Below are 16,266 nucleotides of genomic sequence, written 5' to 3'. Positions count from 1 at the left end.
ATGTTGAAAACCATATAACTGCACTTCAGAAAAACCCGGGATGGAAAGAGGATGTTAGCGTTTACTCTGAGGTGGAACACACGCGGCTGGCAGTACCCACATGCTCCTACCTCGTGGGGTGCTGCCTCGGTTTGGATGGTGAATGCCATTAGTCTTCCTTCAGTAGGAGTCAAAACACTTCCAAGGCTGCTGTGTTATAGAGTCGAATTGGCCTGCCAAAATTGCCAAAATTAAAATCCTGGTAGTTTCCAAGATTATTGCAGGGACCCTATTTATAACTAATTCTTAATTATTATCTACTTTATAGTGAAGGATTTTTAGTTACCAGGTAGACATTAATTATTATACAAATAACTTTCTGGAAATATTTTCCATTTCCAGAACGACAGTGTTAAAAGGCACTGTCGTTCTGGAAATGACACTTCTACCTTTACAATATACTGTGTAAAATAATTTATTCCTAGTGAAAAATAACCCGGTGGCTCCATATAAATATTTCCTGTCAAAGTTTTTGTAACACCGTGAATCTAACTGTTAATATTTTTGAGCAAGAAGTAAACTTAAGTGTGTTAATTTTTTAATCAAGTATTTCAATTTTAAGGCCAAAGACTTAGTAGCTAAGTGTCTTTCTCTATTGGGATTTATTTTCTCTCTAAGATTCTCTAATTTTGATAGCTCTGGATAATGTGATAGTGTAGAGACTTTGGAAGTTACTAAAATTGCTATTTGAAGCAATATAACCATTCTGGATGTCAAAAGTGTAACTGAACCACAGGCAACGGATTGCAAGTCCCTCCCAGTCACTGGGCTCCCCGCATGCTGTGAGTGCGCCACGCAAGGGCGCCCTAGTCCTCTCCAGCTCCTCACGTGCTTCAGGTATTCCCATCAGTGGGGACGAGCGTGGCAACTTCAGCATGATGCTTAAGCATCTGCTAACCTTGACTCATCATGGGAATGCTGTTTTTAACTTGATGAAAAGATCTCTTTGCAGCTTCAAGCGTTTTGAATGATAACTTGCAGAAGAATTTTGATTGGTAAATAAGACGTTAGAATGTAAACAGGTTGTTTTTCTTAAAGGGGATGCAAGTACCCTGAGTGTTAAGTCACTTGATAGGGATGTACACACGTCCAGCTATTTCAGTGGCTGTACACGGTCCTCTTTAGGGATACATTATATAACCGGGTTAAGAAAAGATAGACACCAAACGCCAAGGCTCTGAAGGCTAAGGATTTTTCTGGCCTATTGCTAGTGGCAGCAAATGCCTCCTGTAGACTATTTCAAGATTGTTGCTTGCATAGGACAGTACTTGTTTTAAAAGCAATTTGGTGCCAAGGTAACAACACAAATAAAGAAAGATTGTCTGTAAATTGAGACTGATGAATAATGCTTGCCTTGTCAAATAATGGAAAGAAACACAAATAGAAATATGTCTTCACAAAACTCAAGTGCATTTTAGACCCCTGTCATCAAAATCTATTATATGGTATTTTTTTTTATAGTGTGTCAGTTACCAATATTTTTCTCAAATTGATTTGCATTGAAAGCAAAAAATTTGAATTGAACATAGGCTTCTAATCTGGAACTTGTTTCATGTTTATAAAGGTGTTTGTAAGTGTTTATAAATGTAAAAGAACTGATATTTCTGGGTGACATTTCTCTGGACATAATATATCTCCTCAAGCTTGGAATACTTACCTAGAAAATCATTTTTGTTCAAAATCCTGTGTTTGAACAATAATGAATACTTTCTTATTGGTAAGGATCTGGCTAAAGAGAAATAGGCATTATCTTTTGAAGTCTTGGATTATTAATTTCTGGCTTGCTTTTTATTTGGCATTTAACACCTGTAACTGTTTATTTTTGATAAGATGCTTTGTATGTGGCAGTCTTTCCTCACATGTGTGCTTTCGTGTTGCATGAACTTATGTCTGTATGGTTTCGTGACATTTGAAACGGTCATGATGCTTCTTGGCGGGAGCTCTAATGACAGAAATTTGTAAGGGCATACAGATATAATTTTGCAATATGATTAAGCCATTGAATCTGCTGCCAAGTATCAACAGGAAATGGATATTGATTCAAGGTGAAGTTGTAATCAAAGGCAACTAAGATACCTATATCTCACCTGTGGGTTTTGGCTAAAACTGTCTTCAGAACTATAAGGACACATAAGACAACAAAAGGAAAAGGAAAATAAAGTTAATGTGAGTTACTTTCCAGGAATTTTGCCCTCAGGAGACATTTGACAATGTCTGCGGACGTTTTTGGTTGTCACACTGGGTGGGCTGCTGAAAAGACAGGTGTTGCCCCTGGCACCCAGTGCCTTCATCGCCAGGGAGGCTGCTGCCTGCCATTCAGTGTGCGGGGCAGCCCCCGACCACACAGAACTTCCTGGCCCCCAGATGTCAACCTAGAAGCCCTGGCTTAGGCTATAAACCTATAAATGAAAAGTCTCTCTTATATTGTTCATCAGTCTCATTTATGGTAGTTCTAAAGCCTCGAACCCAGGTTTTAGTATTGATTACTCTTTAGAGAATTCCTACAACACTTAATGGAGGGACACAGGGTGGGTCAAAAGTAAATTTACAGTTGTTCCTATGGAAAATAATACAATAATTAATAAGTAATAATACAAGGATAAGCTGTGTTGTGCATGCTTACAACTGTAAACCTATTTTTGCCCCATCCTGTATCTGAAGGTGCATTAATAAATATATTTGTATCTTCCTCTGAAGGTTGGGACCCCCTAACTTAGTGTCATGGAACTTCTGTTTGCCCCATAAGGTTACCAGTGGTTTTTATATTAAGGAAATTTTGCTACGCCTTGGTCCTTTTTAATCCTTTACTCCTTAGATAGTTATCTATGAATGTTCTAAAACTGAGCATTATAAAACCAGTCTAGAAGTTCCAGGAGAGGAGCAGTTAATTAGCCTCATGGGAGAAGAGCGTAAGATTTTAGTACTACTGTTTTATAATCTCTACCTTCTTTTTTAAAAAATATTTTATTTACCTTTAGAGAGGGAAGGGAGGGAGGGAGAGAGAGAGAGAGAGAGAGAGAGAGAGAGAGAGAGAGAGAGAGAGAGAGAGAGAGAGAGAGAGAGAGAGGGAGAAACATCAATGTGTGGTTGCTGGGAGTCATGGCCTGCAACCCAGGCATGTACCCTGACTGGGAATCGAACCTGTGCCACTTTGGTTCGCAGCCTGCGCTCGATCCACTGAGCTACGCCAGCCAGGGCTTATCTATACCTTCTTGCCCCTTCTTTCTTTCTTTACTCTTAGTGCTCTTTAAAATTTTCTATTCAGCTGAAAATGCAACACATTAGACCTGTTTTTTTTTTTTTAATCCAAATGAAATGCTAAATTGAAGCCTTTCCAGATACAGAGGTGGCAAGTAGATGAATTGTAAGAATTGTGATCGGCTAGTGAAGAGTAATTCATTCCACAAGACGCATTAAAGCTGTGTAGTCTTTTATAGTTTTGGGGGGGACTGTCTGTGGTGCCCATCTCATTTCTGTGAGGTGGACGGGCGGGTGGGTGTGTTTAGAAACACGGAGAAAGAGAAACAGACACTGCAGCTTTCCCAAGGACAGCCCGCTGTGAGTGGCAGAACCGGACGGAGGGTTCTGTGTAATGAGATAATCCAGTAGGCTGCTTGGCACACGGTGAGCCCTCAGAAGTTTATTATGCTGTTAACTCTGATAAGGAAAGAAAGAATTCTTCACCATCTGGCTGAAGCACTCCTGCACTCCAAAAGTTCTAGATTTTATCGGTGTGGCCTGGGGTGACCTCTCTCATTTGCAACTGCTTTGGGGGTTAGTTTTCAGAAGATCCCACAGAGTTATATTTGCCTTAGTAAGACTAGTTGGTTCACAGCACCAGGTGGTTATTGAAATGCAGTCGTCATAACCTGGCCCGCGTCTCCTGACAATCCCTTCCTTGCTCAGCAGAGGAGGAGCTGAGGCTCAGAGAAGTGAAGTGATGTGTGGTGAGGGATGGGAACTGGTGCTGAGGCCAGGCCTGGAGCCCTTGCAGCCTGCCTGCTCGCAGGGTCTGGCTCAGCCTCCGTGGGAAGTGCTCAGGCTTGAGTTGGTAACTTCATGCGGAGCTCATGTTGCTGCCTTATGCTGGGACTTGTCTGCCCCGCCAGGTGCTCGCCTCACTTTGTTCACGCTGGGCACCGCCTGTGTACCGGCCTCCGCGATGTGAGCTCTCCAAGGACCACGCCGCCTCTGCCCGCGATGAGCGTGTGTTCTGAAAAGACAAAAGTTAAGGTTTTGTGGTGCAAGAGGAGGAGTGCTTAAGGAGCACTGATGGACACGTCTAGGCCAGTGGAGACCACCCAGCCTTCCCCCCCACCAAAAGATTATTATAATATTTACATTGCATTTTCATTCTGGAATATATGTAACTGCATGTTTTAACTATTCAGATTCCTTTTGAGCCCTGCCCTTGAAATTTTTCCTTGCCTCTTTCTAGTGAGTCTGTTACAGTATCAGCTGAAATAACCTTATTCTTTGCAATTATAAGTTAAGTGAATTTATATCCTCAAAGTTACATAAATCAGTTTTATATAGTCATACCCAGTTAAGTAATATTACATTAAAAGATCAGTATATAATTTCATTTCTAAATTCATATATTTCCTATATGTACTTTTTTAAGTACATATAATAAATCCTATAAAGCTTTCTTTGTAAAAACTTTGGGAAGGAGTCATAAATTCTCCCCAAAAGTTAGAGACATTTCAAGTTTATTTTGCTTGATTAAATGTGATAAAACATTCTTCATTCTTACCACGGATGTTAAATGAGCGTATCCTGCAAGCAACACGTGAACCTGTGAGGGAGCCAAGTCAGTGTGCACGCTTGTGCACACACACTGCATGCGCCTGCGCTGAGCTCTCAGTACCATGAGGAAGGTAGAGCTCCAGCACCAGAGGAGCTGGGAGAAGGGGGAGACCACTTTGTGCATGGAGCAGATGGGAAGACTGTATAAAAATGGTAGAATACTATATAGATCATTAACATGTTTAAGAGCACCTACCATGGCCTGGGCACTCTTTGAGGCACAGATTGTAGCAGCAAACAACCCAGACAGAACTCCTGCTTCATAATTTTATAGGATGAGTCAGGTGATGTCCACATAAACATACATTTCAGATGGCAACATGTGCTGTGGAGAAGGAGAGTAAGGAACATGGTGAACCAGGGGTGACAGACATTTGCTATTTTTCATAGCATGGTCAGGGAAGGAAATGCTGAGGTAACATTGAAGCAGGTGACTGGGAGTAGGAGATTAAGCCCTGTGGGTATTTGGGTGAAGAGCGCATATTGGAGTATGAACAAGGAAGGTGGTGGGCTGTAGCCGAGCAAGCAGGGGAGAGCATTTCAGGAGATGAGTGCAGAGAAGTAGGCAGGGACCAGGTCATGGTTGAACCTTGTAAGTCTTGGTAGGACCTGTGTGTAACGTGAGTGAGATGCGAAGGACCTGGTGGGTGTTGAGTAGATGCATACCATGATCTGATTGCAGTTTTGCAAAGAATACACTGTTGGTCAGGGAGAGGTGGAAGACTAATTACTGTAGTAATAATAGTAATACACACAAGAGCTAGGAGGGCCTGGACCAGGGCGGTGATGGGGCAAGTGGTGAGAAGCGGTTGCATCTTGGATGTATTCAGAAGGCAGATTGACAGGATTTGCTGATGGGATCACTGACCAGGTATGTGTGAGAGGAAGAGAGGAGTCCAGGATGGCTCCAAGATCTTGGGCCTGCAGCCTGCGATGCTGGAGTTGACTTTTATTGAGATGAGGGAGAAGGGAGATGAGCAGGGTGTAGGGTGGACCGTCATGTTTTTGGTCTGTGGCAGATTAACTTTGAGTTGCCTGTCACACAACTCAAGTGCAAGTTGCATATACCCATCTGGAGGTTAGTCTAGCAGGATTCCTGAGGACAGAGGGGCATTTAAGAAGGCACATTTACTGATGGAGGGCTTTTGAGAGGAGGGAACAGTTCAGAAAAGAGCTGCACCACGTCTGGAGGCTGGGTGATAATGGAAGAAGCTTTTTAAAAGTCTGAGTAAGAGTTGACTGTGCTCTGATCTAGGGTGTTGGCAGTAGAAATGGAAAAAAAAAGACACTGAGTAAGAGGACTTGATAACTAATTGAAAGTAGGAAGGAGGGAGAGGCAAAGGTGAAAAATGGTTCTTTGGTTTCAAATGTGGATGGTTGGAGGGCAGGTTACACCACTCACAGCTATAGGAGGAAAAGCAAGTTTGGGGACAGGACTGAGTTTGGCTACATCAACAATAGCCATATGTTTTGTGAGTTACTATTTACAAAATCCTATTTGATATTCTTTCAATTAGTTCCTTTTACAATTTAGGTGCTTAGGGATATCTATGCCGAGATGTTAATCTAATGAGCAATTGTAATTGAGTTAAAGGAGGGAACTTGCCCTAGTCCATAGATTTTGGGAGTCATTTGCATAGAGGTCATAATTGAATTTGTGAGATAGCCAAGGGCAAGCATGTTATAAAAGAAATGTAGTGATGGTGCCCTGACTGGTGTAGCTCAGTGGATTGAGCACCGGACTGCAAGCCAAAGGGTTGTGGGTTCGATTCCCAGTCAGGGCACATGCCTGGGTTGTGGGCCAGGTCCCCAGTAGGGGGCATGTGAGAGACAATTGATGTTTCTCTCCCTCTCTTTCTCCCTCCCTTCCCCTCTCTCTAAAAATAAACAAATAAAATCTTTAAAAAAAAAAGACATGTAGCAATGGCAAAATCTTGGGGAAAGCAAAATTTAGGGCCCCAAGAAGGAGATACAGAGTTACTTACAATGAAATAAAATCAGAAGTACATTATGAAAGATTTGTAGGAAAGGGCATTTTGAGCATCCCACCTTTTAAAAGCTCTGTCTCTCTCTCTCTTCACTCATTCCTACCTGCTCTTTAGTATTCATATGTGACTCCTCTCTTTTTTCCCTTAGTCTCACCGTCTCCGGGCAGCTCACCCCTCCTCTTCCTAGGTGCACGCACATAGCACACATGGGGGTCGTGCCCAACCCCCCACCCTGCTCATTGGGTTCTCCTCTAGATCGAGTCCCAGAGAGCTGACCCTCCGTCCACCCTCATGGCAGGGGTCACACATGCAAGACATGGAGGCTGCCTCACTAAAAAAGAGAACTCTCGAGGTTCTATTACCACTGGGTAGTAGAAGCCACCTGTGGTGTGGGGCTTTGCGAACAAGTGCAGTGCAGCAGTGGGCAGACCTTCTAAAATCCTTGAGAAAAAGCAGCACATTTACTCATGGTATTGAACTTGAGGAGAAAATATCAGGTAATCGTTAAATTATTTAATAAGTGCCCAGAAAAGGCAGCCAAACCTTACAAGATTATCTTGGGGAGAGATAGAAAAATAAAGACAAATTATTCTAGGGACTGATCATGATCAATTTTTCTGCAATAACTCCTGGATGCCTCGAGCACTGCAGATAGGAATGCCGGCTTGTTCTCTGAGACCCGGGCAGGTCTCCTTGAGCCACTTTGTGAAAGAATTCACACTCGAGTTGGTGCGAGGCTCTTGTTTCTGCGTTTTGGAAAAACACCATTTATCTCTGTAGTGCTATTTCTGTGATATTATCACCAAAGCGTCTAGGTAGTACGGCAGAAATTTAGATGGAATTTCCAAGTATAAGCCCAACCTTCCAGTTTTGACCTTAAATCCGGTCATGTGAACCTCGCTCACCACGGGCGCTTTCGTTGCAGGAGTAAGTCCATGAGTGATGTCAGCGCAGAGGACGTGCAGACCTGGCGTCAGCTGCGCTACGAGGAGATGCAGAAAATAAAATCACAACTCAAAGAACAGGATCAGAAATGGCAGGATGTGAGTATGCTTTATACTGGGAGATGGAAAGATGGGAAAAGTGTGTTTGTTTGACTTCTCTTTGCTCCCCTGAAAAGAAAGTTGGTATCCTGGAGAGAATTTTCCTTGCTACTAAAGAACTCAGTTTTGTAGAAAATGTGATCAATTTCCTTTAAAAAAAGATTTGAAGCTTTTTTGGTTGATTACTGTTGTGTATTTTAAGGTCCGTTGTGAAAAATACAATAAGATATTGATCTTCTAATATTCTTGAGTTCTTGGGCATGAGAAGCTGCTTCCTTGCAGGTTTGCTAACTTGTTGCCTTGCTTTGCTGGTTGAGTTCGGGGTAGGGCTGTTACCGCTGAGTGTGGGGAAGGAAGACACTTTGCTCAGGGCCTGGGAGAGCAGAGGATCGGGGGCTCCAGCCCTGAGTTGTTCTTGGCATCCGTGAGGAGGGAGGAACGGGTCCTTACAGTTAATAGAGGAGGTTTATAAGAAGTATGAACTATAAGTCAGGGTAATATTTTGGTTGAAAGAGTAATTATATAAAATGAATCAAAATTAGGTGTTTTCATAGAGCTGTCATAGATCAAGATTGCTCTATGAATATTGACTTAATCTGTAGCTCTGTCCCTGCAGAGAAAAAGCTTGACCTATTTTGAAAGGGGGAATTGTTATAAACCAAAGGAGTGTAAAGACATACAATAAACGACACACAGCAAACCCAAAGCAGTTTGAGGACATCTTTATGGTGATAGCATTGAGTGGTAGCATGAGCAAAAGGGCAAGGGAGAGTAAATCTTAATTTTCAAAGGAGTCTAAGTAATGAAGAAGAAAGCCTTGTTGTGGCTACATTTCAAAATTCAAGTGGCTGTTTTAGTTGGGAACTCAATTTAATTGTTAGGAAACAGTAATGCAATGTCACTTTGCCAAAATACATGGTAACAGGTTGAGTGTGAAAATAATTTAGAAATGAGGAGTTATCCATTAGGTTGAGTCAGATAAACATTCATTCTTGTTATCCTATAGGAGGAAATGCACACTGCTTTTGTTCTTTCTGAAAATTGTGTATAGTGGTTTCAGGCTGTTTTTAAAGCAGAATGGCTTGGTCTGCCCCCAAAAGGTATAAATCAAATTTAGCTTCACAGGACCTGGGGGTGAGATTCCCTTTAGTCTGAGAACTTGGATCGGCTGCTACTTGGGCTGGAATGACACTAGCAGTTCTTAGTATGGGATTTCTCTGTTTGGGAGATATCAAAGTTGTACCATTCAAAATGCTTTAAACCAGCTTAGACTGCAAGGGCTAATTTAAAGCTGAATTCGGTTGATGGTCCTGGGTTCGCCCTGCTAGGTGAGACTTACATTCCTAGAAATAGGGGAAACAGGTATCCACGTGTTCCTGTGTGATCTTCCTTATTGCCGCATCCTTACTTGAAGTTTACCCACTTTGACGTCGTGTACTTGAGGCTGGCCTCCCCAGTAAAGCCTTCCCAAACCCCTGCCCGAGGTGGGATCTCCCTTGGATCCCTACTCCCTCAGCAATCTCATCTCACTCGTGGTTGAACCCTCAGTTACAGGCCTGTCTTTCCTTCTACCCTGAGAGCTCTCCGGGTTGGGGGAGTGCATCTGATTATCTGTGTGTGGGCAGTTCCCCCACCTCAAAGAGGGACTGAGCTCGGGGTCTGTTAAATGGGAGACCCAGTGTGCACCCATGCATCACCATTTTGCAATCATATTTCTTTTCCAGTTTCACTAGTGAAAAAGTGTCATTTCATATAACAGCCAGATTATGGGAGTGGGATGAAAATGAACTTGAAACAGTTCCTGATCTTTCTGACCTGGTACCTAATTACAAGCATTTAGCCTTCTTTGTGAAATGGGCAGGGAGGTAGGAAAACAAAAATGGGGCCTATCTTATTAGGTCAGGTTTTTTAGGCAGACACATGAGATAAAGGCTTGGTACAGAAACGCTGGCTATAAAAAGCAAAATTAGGGCACCTTGGCATCAAGTGGGAGTGAATAGTTTCAGCTATGTAATGGGATACTCCGGTGCACGCTCGCTGCCAGAAAGGGTGTGTAGAAACTCAGGTATGCCTGTGTGATGTGATTTTCTTCTGTCAGGACCTTGCAAAATGGAAAGATCGTCGAAAAAGCTACACTTCAGATTTGCAGAAGAAAAAAGAAGAAAGGGAAGAAATTGAAAAGCAGGCACTTGAGAGGTCTGAGAGGAGCTCGAAGACATTTGAGGAAATGCTGCAGGACAGGTAACAAGGCTGAATGGGTCTCGTGGCTGCAGAGGCCAGCGTGAGGAACAGAAATGTTGTGGGTGTGTGGGGTGATTTAAGTGTGCACCAACACTGAGCTGTCACCAAACGTGCGGTGAGACTTTCAGTGTTTTGCTTCTCAGTGAAACAGCACAGTATTGCTATGATACTTGGATCAGCAAAACAGATGCATGCTAAGTAGATATGCATTATTTCTTCGTTTTACATTGAATATTCACAGGCAGAATTGGGTGGTGTTGGCTATATGTGGTGCAGAAGCTAAACTGTTTTTTTCTCCTTTTTAAGGGAATTTAGGAATGGAGTAGTCAAATAAAACCAGCTCTCATTCTAAATTGTGTAAGATATAATGAAGTCCTTTTTCATGTTTTAGTGGTGTAATTAAAATTGTATTTTAAAGGAGGACCATATAAAAATAAATTGCAAGGGCTTATCTTTTGCAACGCAACATCACAGAATAAAAGGTCAAATTAACATTTCCTGTGGAGCAGTTACTGTGTGAAACCTCAGGCCATGAACAGGTGGGGGAGATGGCAAATACGCTTTAAGGAAAATGTCAGAGAGGAAACGTGCTGTCAGGTGAAATGCAACAAAGCTCCTTTGTGTCCTAGAAGCCAATGGTAAACACAGTTTCACTCACTTCCATGCAGCACAGTTAGCTTGAGAGCTCCTCCTCACAAGGTGCTCCAGGTGAGACTGTGTCCTCGGCTTCTCCAGAAGTGTGAATGGTGACTTTTAATCTGTAGTAATTGTCCGTGCAAATTCTATGATGCTGAATGAAGCCATGGAAAAACTTGATCTTAATGGGAGTCTGTGTGTTTTGTAGTCTTTTACTTTTTACTAAATTATTATAAATCATAGACAGTAAATACAATCTGACAAGGAATCTACATCCCTGGAGGGGTCAAGCTGGTTGTCAGACAATTAGTAATAGGTCAATTTTGGAAGAGTTATAGACTTGTGGATAAATTTGGTGAATAACTCTGTATTAAAATTTCTTAGTTTTCTTATTAAACTATCTTTACAACTTAAAAAATATCCCGGTGAAGTATTTGAGAGCCTCTCTAAAAAAAACAAAAAACAAAAACCAAGCTCTTATAATATTTCTTAGTGTGACAAAAAAATTTCCATGTATTTCTCCTCATATTCTGTTACTATTGTATTGCTTATTGTGTGAAGTTGGTAGTCCTTTGATTCCCAGTCCATTTTATATGTTAATTACCCAAATTAGATCTGTCACTCCACCTTCGTATGATAAATGTGTAACTTTGCGGTCATGGTGTGTTTCTGCCAAGGGAATCACGAAACCAAACATCTGCGATTACATCGAGGAGCAGAATGTATTCTGATGACGATGTGTTGAATGAAGACAAGCTTCGCCCGGCACTAACAATGTCAGAGGCAAGTCCCCAGAGTGAGAGAGTAGAAGAGAAGAAAACAACTTTTCCTGCAGAAATTCCTAAACACGATCCTACGACTCTGGTGAAATGGGAGGACACGCCCCCGGCTGAGGTTCAGCGTCCCCCGAAAAGCCCCGTGGAGGAGCAGCGCCCGGAGGAGCAGCGCCCGGCGCCTTTGTCTTCTCCGCGTCCGCTGAGCACACACGTGGAGTCGACTCGCATTTCAGCCTCTCTCCCCAGAAGTTACCAGAAAACTGATACAGCCAGGTTGACATCTGTGGTCACACCGAGACCTTTTGGCTCTCAGTCAAGGGGAATCTCATCGCTCCCGAGATCCTACACGGTAAAAAAGTGTTCTCAGTTCATTGACTCTCGTGTCCAGAGCAGACTGTTGGTGTGCCTCTGCAGAAGTTTGAGTTGTGTACACTTGGTGTGTAAACTGTACATAACACATAACATGATTTTAATTTTAGCCAATATAGATTCAGTAGACACTGAATGCTTAAAATATAGCAATGATGCAGAACTGATGAAGCTTTAAATTCAATGACAGTAGAGCGAATACATTTTGAAGAATGAATAAGCTACAGTCCAAGGCAGAGCATTTATTTTTTAGCATCAGATTTTCTCAAATACAGTTTTTGTAAAGGATTAGGTTGAACTATATGGATTTATCGTACTCTTATAGTTAACTCTTTTTTTTTAATAACTCTTAGAGTTATAAAACAGCAATTTCATATGGTATAACCTAAACATTTTTAGGTTCTTATGTACAATTTTCTATTTTTTTCTCATTTCCCACTTCATTAGAACTTGGTATGTTTGAATAAACATGGTATGTTTGTATGAATATTTCTATTTATATTGGTATTAAAAATACACAGCAAATGGAATCATATGCCCTGAGAAAATGAAGCAGTACCACCAACCTGAAAGTGGGTATATTGATTTTAATTGTGTTTAAGGAACCACTATATTCTTAAGATCAATGTTCAAATAAATCTAAAAGAGAAAAAAACTAAAACAATTGAAGTGAGGGAAGCTTGTCTAAACTAGCCAGGGAACTCCTGACCATCATCTTTAGTAAAATACAGGCGTATTTGAAAACATAAAAGTTAAATTTATATGACAAACACTTTGAACATAGTCAAAAGATCATTTATACACTTGGAAAAATATTAGTAACGTATTATAGATGTAGGGTCAATACCCTAGAGATTGAAGATGGTCCTACACATTGTTAAGGAAAAGATAAATAGTAGAAAAATAGGCATAGAAATGAATAGCCAGTTCAGGGGAGAGGGAATTTCAGTGGTTGATAACATAAAGCACCCAGGTGCATGTTCAGCCTCATTAGAACAAGAATGAGGTGTACAGCCTTTCACCCATCAGATTCAAAATGTCTAGAGTCGACAAGGATGCAGAGAAACAGACATTCTTGTACAGGGTCTGGCAGAAGTAACACCTGCTTGAGTGTGGTTGGTAAGGTAGGTGAATGTCTCTCACGAGATGGACAGCAATTTGAACATTTCACCTAAAATGTCACATGGTGTGCTTGAGTGTGATATTGTTATGTTATAGAATTACATGTTTATGATTTTGTAATAAAAGATTTTGTAATAAAAAGGGGCATTATTTGTGCCAGACCCTGTATATTACTTTGGGCGTGTGTTGCTATACTTTTAAAAAAATTTATATATATCCCTTTTGTTCCAGCAAATCTACTTTTTGAAATCTGTGCCATACAAATAGATATCCTGATTACAAAGATGTATGTGTATTTGTTGCAATATTTTTGGAAGTTACAGAAAACTTTAGACAACATTCAGTGCATGTCACATGAGTAAATTGTAGATATCCGTACTATAGAGTATTCAACAGTGAAAAAGAGTAGAGTTGTGTCTATTGACCTGGACTAATGTAAATGAGCAACGCAAGCTTCAGAGGTCTGCTTATAACATGAGCACTTGTGTGAAAACAACCTCTCCCCTTCCTATGTATGTGCACATCTGTTGGTGTGAAAGAAAGGATGTGCTCCAAGCTTTCCTGTGGGAGGTATATGCTACTTGTATAGTTTTACAATATTAATGTGTACATTTTAAAGCAGAAGTGTAACAGTACCAAGTTTAAAATGGTGTTTCCTATTTAGATGGATGACGTTTGGAAGTATAATGGAGACGCAGACGGCGTTAAGAGAACTCAGTACAGTTCGGTCAGCACCTCTGTGCAGAAGTCTGACCTGGGCCAGCTTGCTTCCAGCTCCCTCAGTGAAAGAGAGACCTCGACGACGTCTGGAGAGGGTGTGATGAGGTTGCCCTCTCCCTCCCCGCCCTTCTCATCTCTTTCCCAGGACCAGGCCGCCACTTCTAACGCCACATTGTCCTCAGCATCGGGCCCCAATTTAATGTCTGAGCTTGGAGAAGGGAGAAGCTCACCACAGACAGAGGTCTCCAGATCAAAGGTGAGTGTGGATAGGTGTTTAACCACCCATCCTCAGAAACATAAGTCTTTGAACTGGAACCCATATTTCTGACCCATGTTTGTACGCGGTATAATCGGTGACATGGCTGATTATGTGGAAGATGAGGATTGCATCTCATTTAGAATGGATCTTGGAGGAAGTAGGTGTCTTTTGATGCTGAGTTTGTGGATCCAGAGGGCCCTGGGAGATGGGTGTGTTGAGACTGTTGGCCAGTGTCCTTGGGGCTTCGCTGGGCTTCCCTCCTCCGGCCCATTTCTGCGGCTGTAGCCTTCACACAACCAGTGCACAGCAGTCCTGGACACAGGTGCAGGCATCGCCAGGGAGGTATTAGACGCAGATCTAATGGGTAAATGGGTAATAAAGGCCTCTTCTCAGGGGAACGAACTGACCACAAAGAGAAATTGGTACACACAGGAGGTGCAGGCCTCTAGGGATGTGGCATTTATCTCTCTGTCATATTAACCTTTTAGTGACTTTCAACACTAATGTATACTTTAGACAATCTAGAGTTTTGTACCACTCCTTGTCTCTTAATGGGAATATTGAGGGTTACAGTGTGACAGTTATGTTCCTTAACATTTGGAGTCTAAACAAAATATACCATCAGGTGAAGAATGACTGGAAGGAAGTATGTGTAGTTTTTCCTACTTAAAATCCCCAAAGGCGACTTAACAGAATTAATAGGTAATGAATGTTATTTTAGTGTGTTTTACATATAGGCTAAAGAGCTGTTGATTGTCTAGAATCTAGATCAAGCTTCTTTCTCTCTTTTAGAAAAAACCCTCATAAGACAATGTGATGTAGGAGTCCCTCAGCATGGAAGTGCTTCTGTGGCTCTTTAGCTCAGTCTCGCTTTCTCTGGTTCCTTCCTCTTTGTTCTCCACGGAACAATGCGAAGTATAGAACTTGACCTGGCCCTGGCTGGAGTAGCTCAGTGGATTGAGCGCGGGCTGCAAACCAAAGAGCTGCAGGTTCGATTCCCAGTCAGGGTACATGTCTGGGTTTCAGGCCATGACCCCCAGCCACTGCACATTGATGTTTCTCTCTCTCTCTCCCCCCCCTTCCCTCTCTAAAAAATAAATAAATAAAATCTTAGAACTTGACCTAAGTTATATTAATGAAGTAACTTTATGTGAAATAATTTCAAATAACACATTTAATTGGTATTATTAGATTTTTATTGGGACTATAAAACTTTACAACTTTAAGACTTTTTTCCTGATTATAAACTACTATGTACTTGAGAAAATTTGGAGCTGCAGAGAAGTACACAAAAATATTACTGATGATTTCATCATTAATGGATAATCTTTGTTAACAGTTAAGCATAGTTCTTTCAGTTTTTTCCCATACATACTTACAAACATAAACAAAAAAAAAATCTTTGCAGTTGGCTAAAATAGTTATTTGTAAATTACTTTCTTAATTTTATTTTTGTTTTTCATTATTTTTTTTTTATTTTATGTTTCAATTGCAGTTTACATTTAGTGTTATTTTATATTAGTTTTGGGTGTTTAACTTCATTTTTAAAGAACTGTAAATACACAATTAGCATTATCAGTTTCCGTGGATGAAAACAGCCTGTGTGTTACACTTGGGGGACATAAAGCACCAGGGGATGAGTAACAGAAACAGCAGCAAGGCACCTTTTGTTTTGTGGACTCGCATGTGGGCCTGCACCTTTCAAACAGCACAGCCAGCAGAGCAGCCTGACTGATGCACTGGCGCCGGGTGTGGGGAGCGCCCTCGGGGGGACAGCTCACTAGCTGCATCCCCGGATTAGAGAAAAGAGGCTAAGTGTGGTGTGTGGGTGTGTGTGCCAGGTTATTGCAGGTCGCGGGAACCCGAATTACCACGGCATGGTTTCGGGTTTCACCCTTAATGGTTTTAGGCTCCTTTGTCACCAAACCTGAAATGATACTCTACTAAGCAAAATTGGACTTTATTTAAGAGGTGGAACCGCTGGAATGCTTGAACATAGGTGTGTGTCATATGGTGCCTTGCCTATCCCTGAGGTGCTGGGTGATCACATCTGCCCTCTGAGGAAAGGGGCGTGTGTGGCATCCCCCTGCTCTTGTCCCAGGGAGGACCTCACTGGCTTGGGAAAAGGGCTGAGAAGGCACAAAAGAGTCACTGACTAATGTGTCAAGGGCATAGTTGACCCCCCAAACTCTTGTCCAGACTCTAACTCAAGGAGTTCAGAGAATGGCAAAATAAATAGAGCGTGGTTGAACGGGGTGCCTTGG

At 41.8% G+C, this 16,266-nt stretch overlaps 1 protein-coding gene across 17 annotated transcripts in view; it reads left to right on the top strand.

Annotated features, from left to right (window-relative positions):
* LMO7 (LIM domain 7) overlaps nucleotides 1-16,266 on the top strand; it is a 219,648-nt gene that overhangs the window by 173,030 nt on the left and 30,352 nt on the right. For 16 of the 17 annotated variants that reach the window (XM_028526480.2, XM_036011276.1, XM_028526482.2 and 13 more), the window contains 4 exons: nucleotides 7,762-7,879; nucleotides 9,978-10,120; nucleotides 11,434-11,881; nucleotides 13,688-13,999. In XM_028526480.2, the coding sequence (XP_028382281.1) occupies nucleotides 7,762-7,879; nucleotides 9,978-10,120; nucleotides 11,434-11,881; nucleotides 13,688-13,999 (1,021 nt within the window). The remainder of the gene's footprint in view (nucleotides 1-7,761; nucleotides 7,880-9,977; nucleotides 10,121-11,433; nucleotides 11,882-13,687; nucleotides 14,000-16,266) is intronic. The other variant, XM_036011278.1, reaches the window with a different exon arrangement.

Source organism: Phyllostomus discolor, chromosome 11 (assembly GCF_004126475.2).
Source record: "Phyllostomus discolor isolate MPI-MPIP mPhyDis1 chromosome 11, mPhyDis1.pri.v3, whole genome shotgun sequence".
In the NCBI taxonomy this organism is placed as follows: Eukaryota; Metazoa; Chordata; class Mammalia; order Chiroptera; family Phyllostomidae; genus Phyllostomus; species Phyllostomus discolor.
Note: the sequence above shows the minus strand (reverse complement) of the source record. Positions and strands in the feature narration are given on the sequence as shown.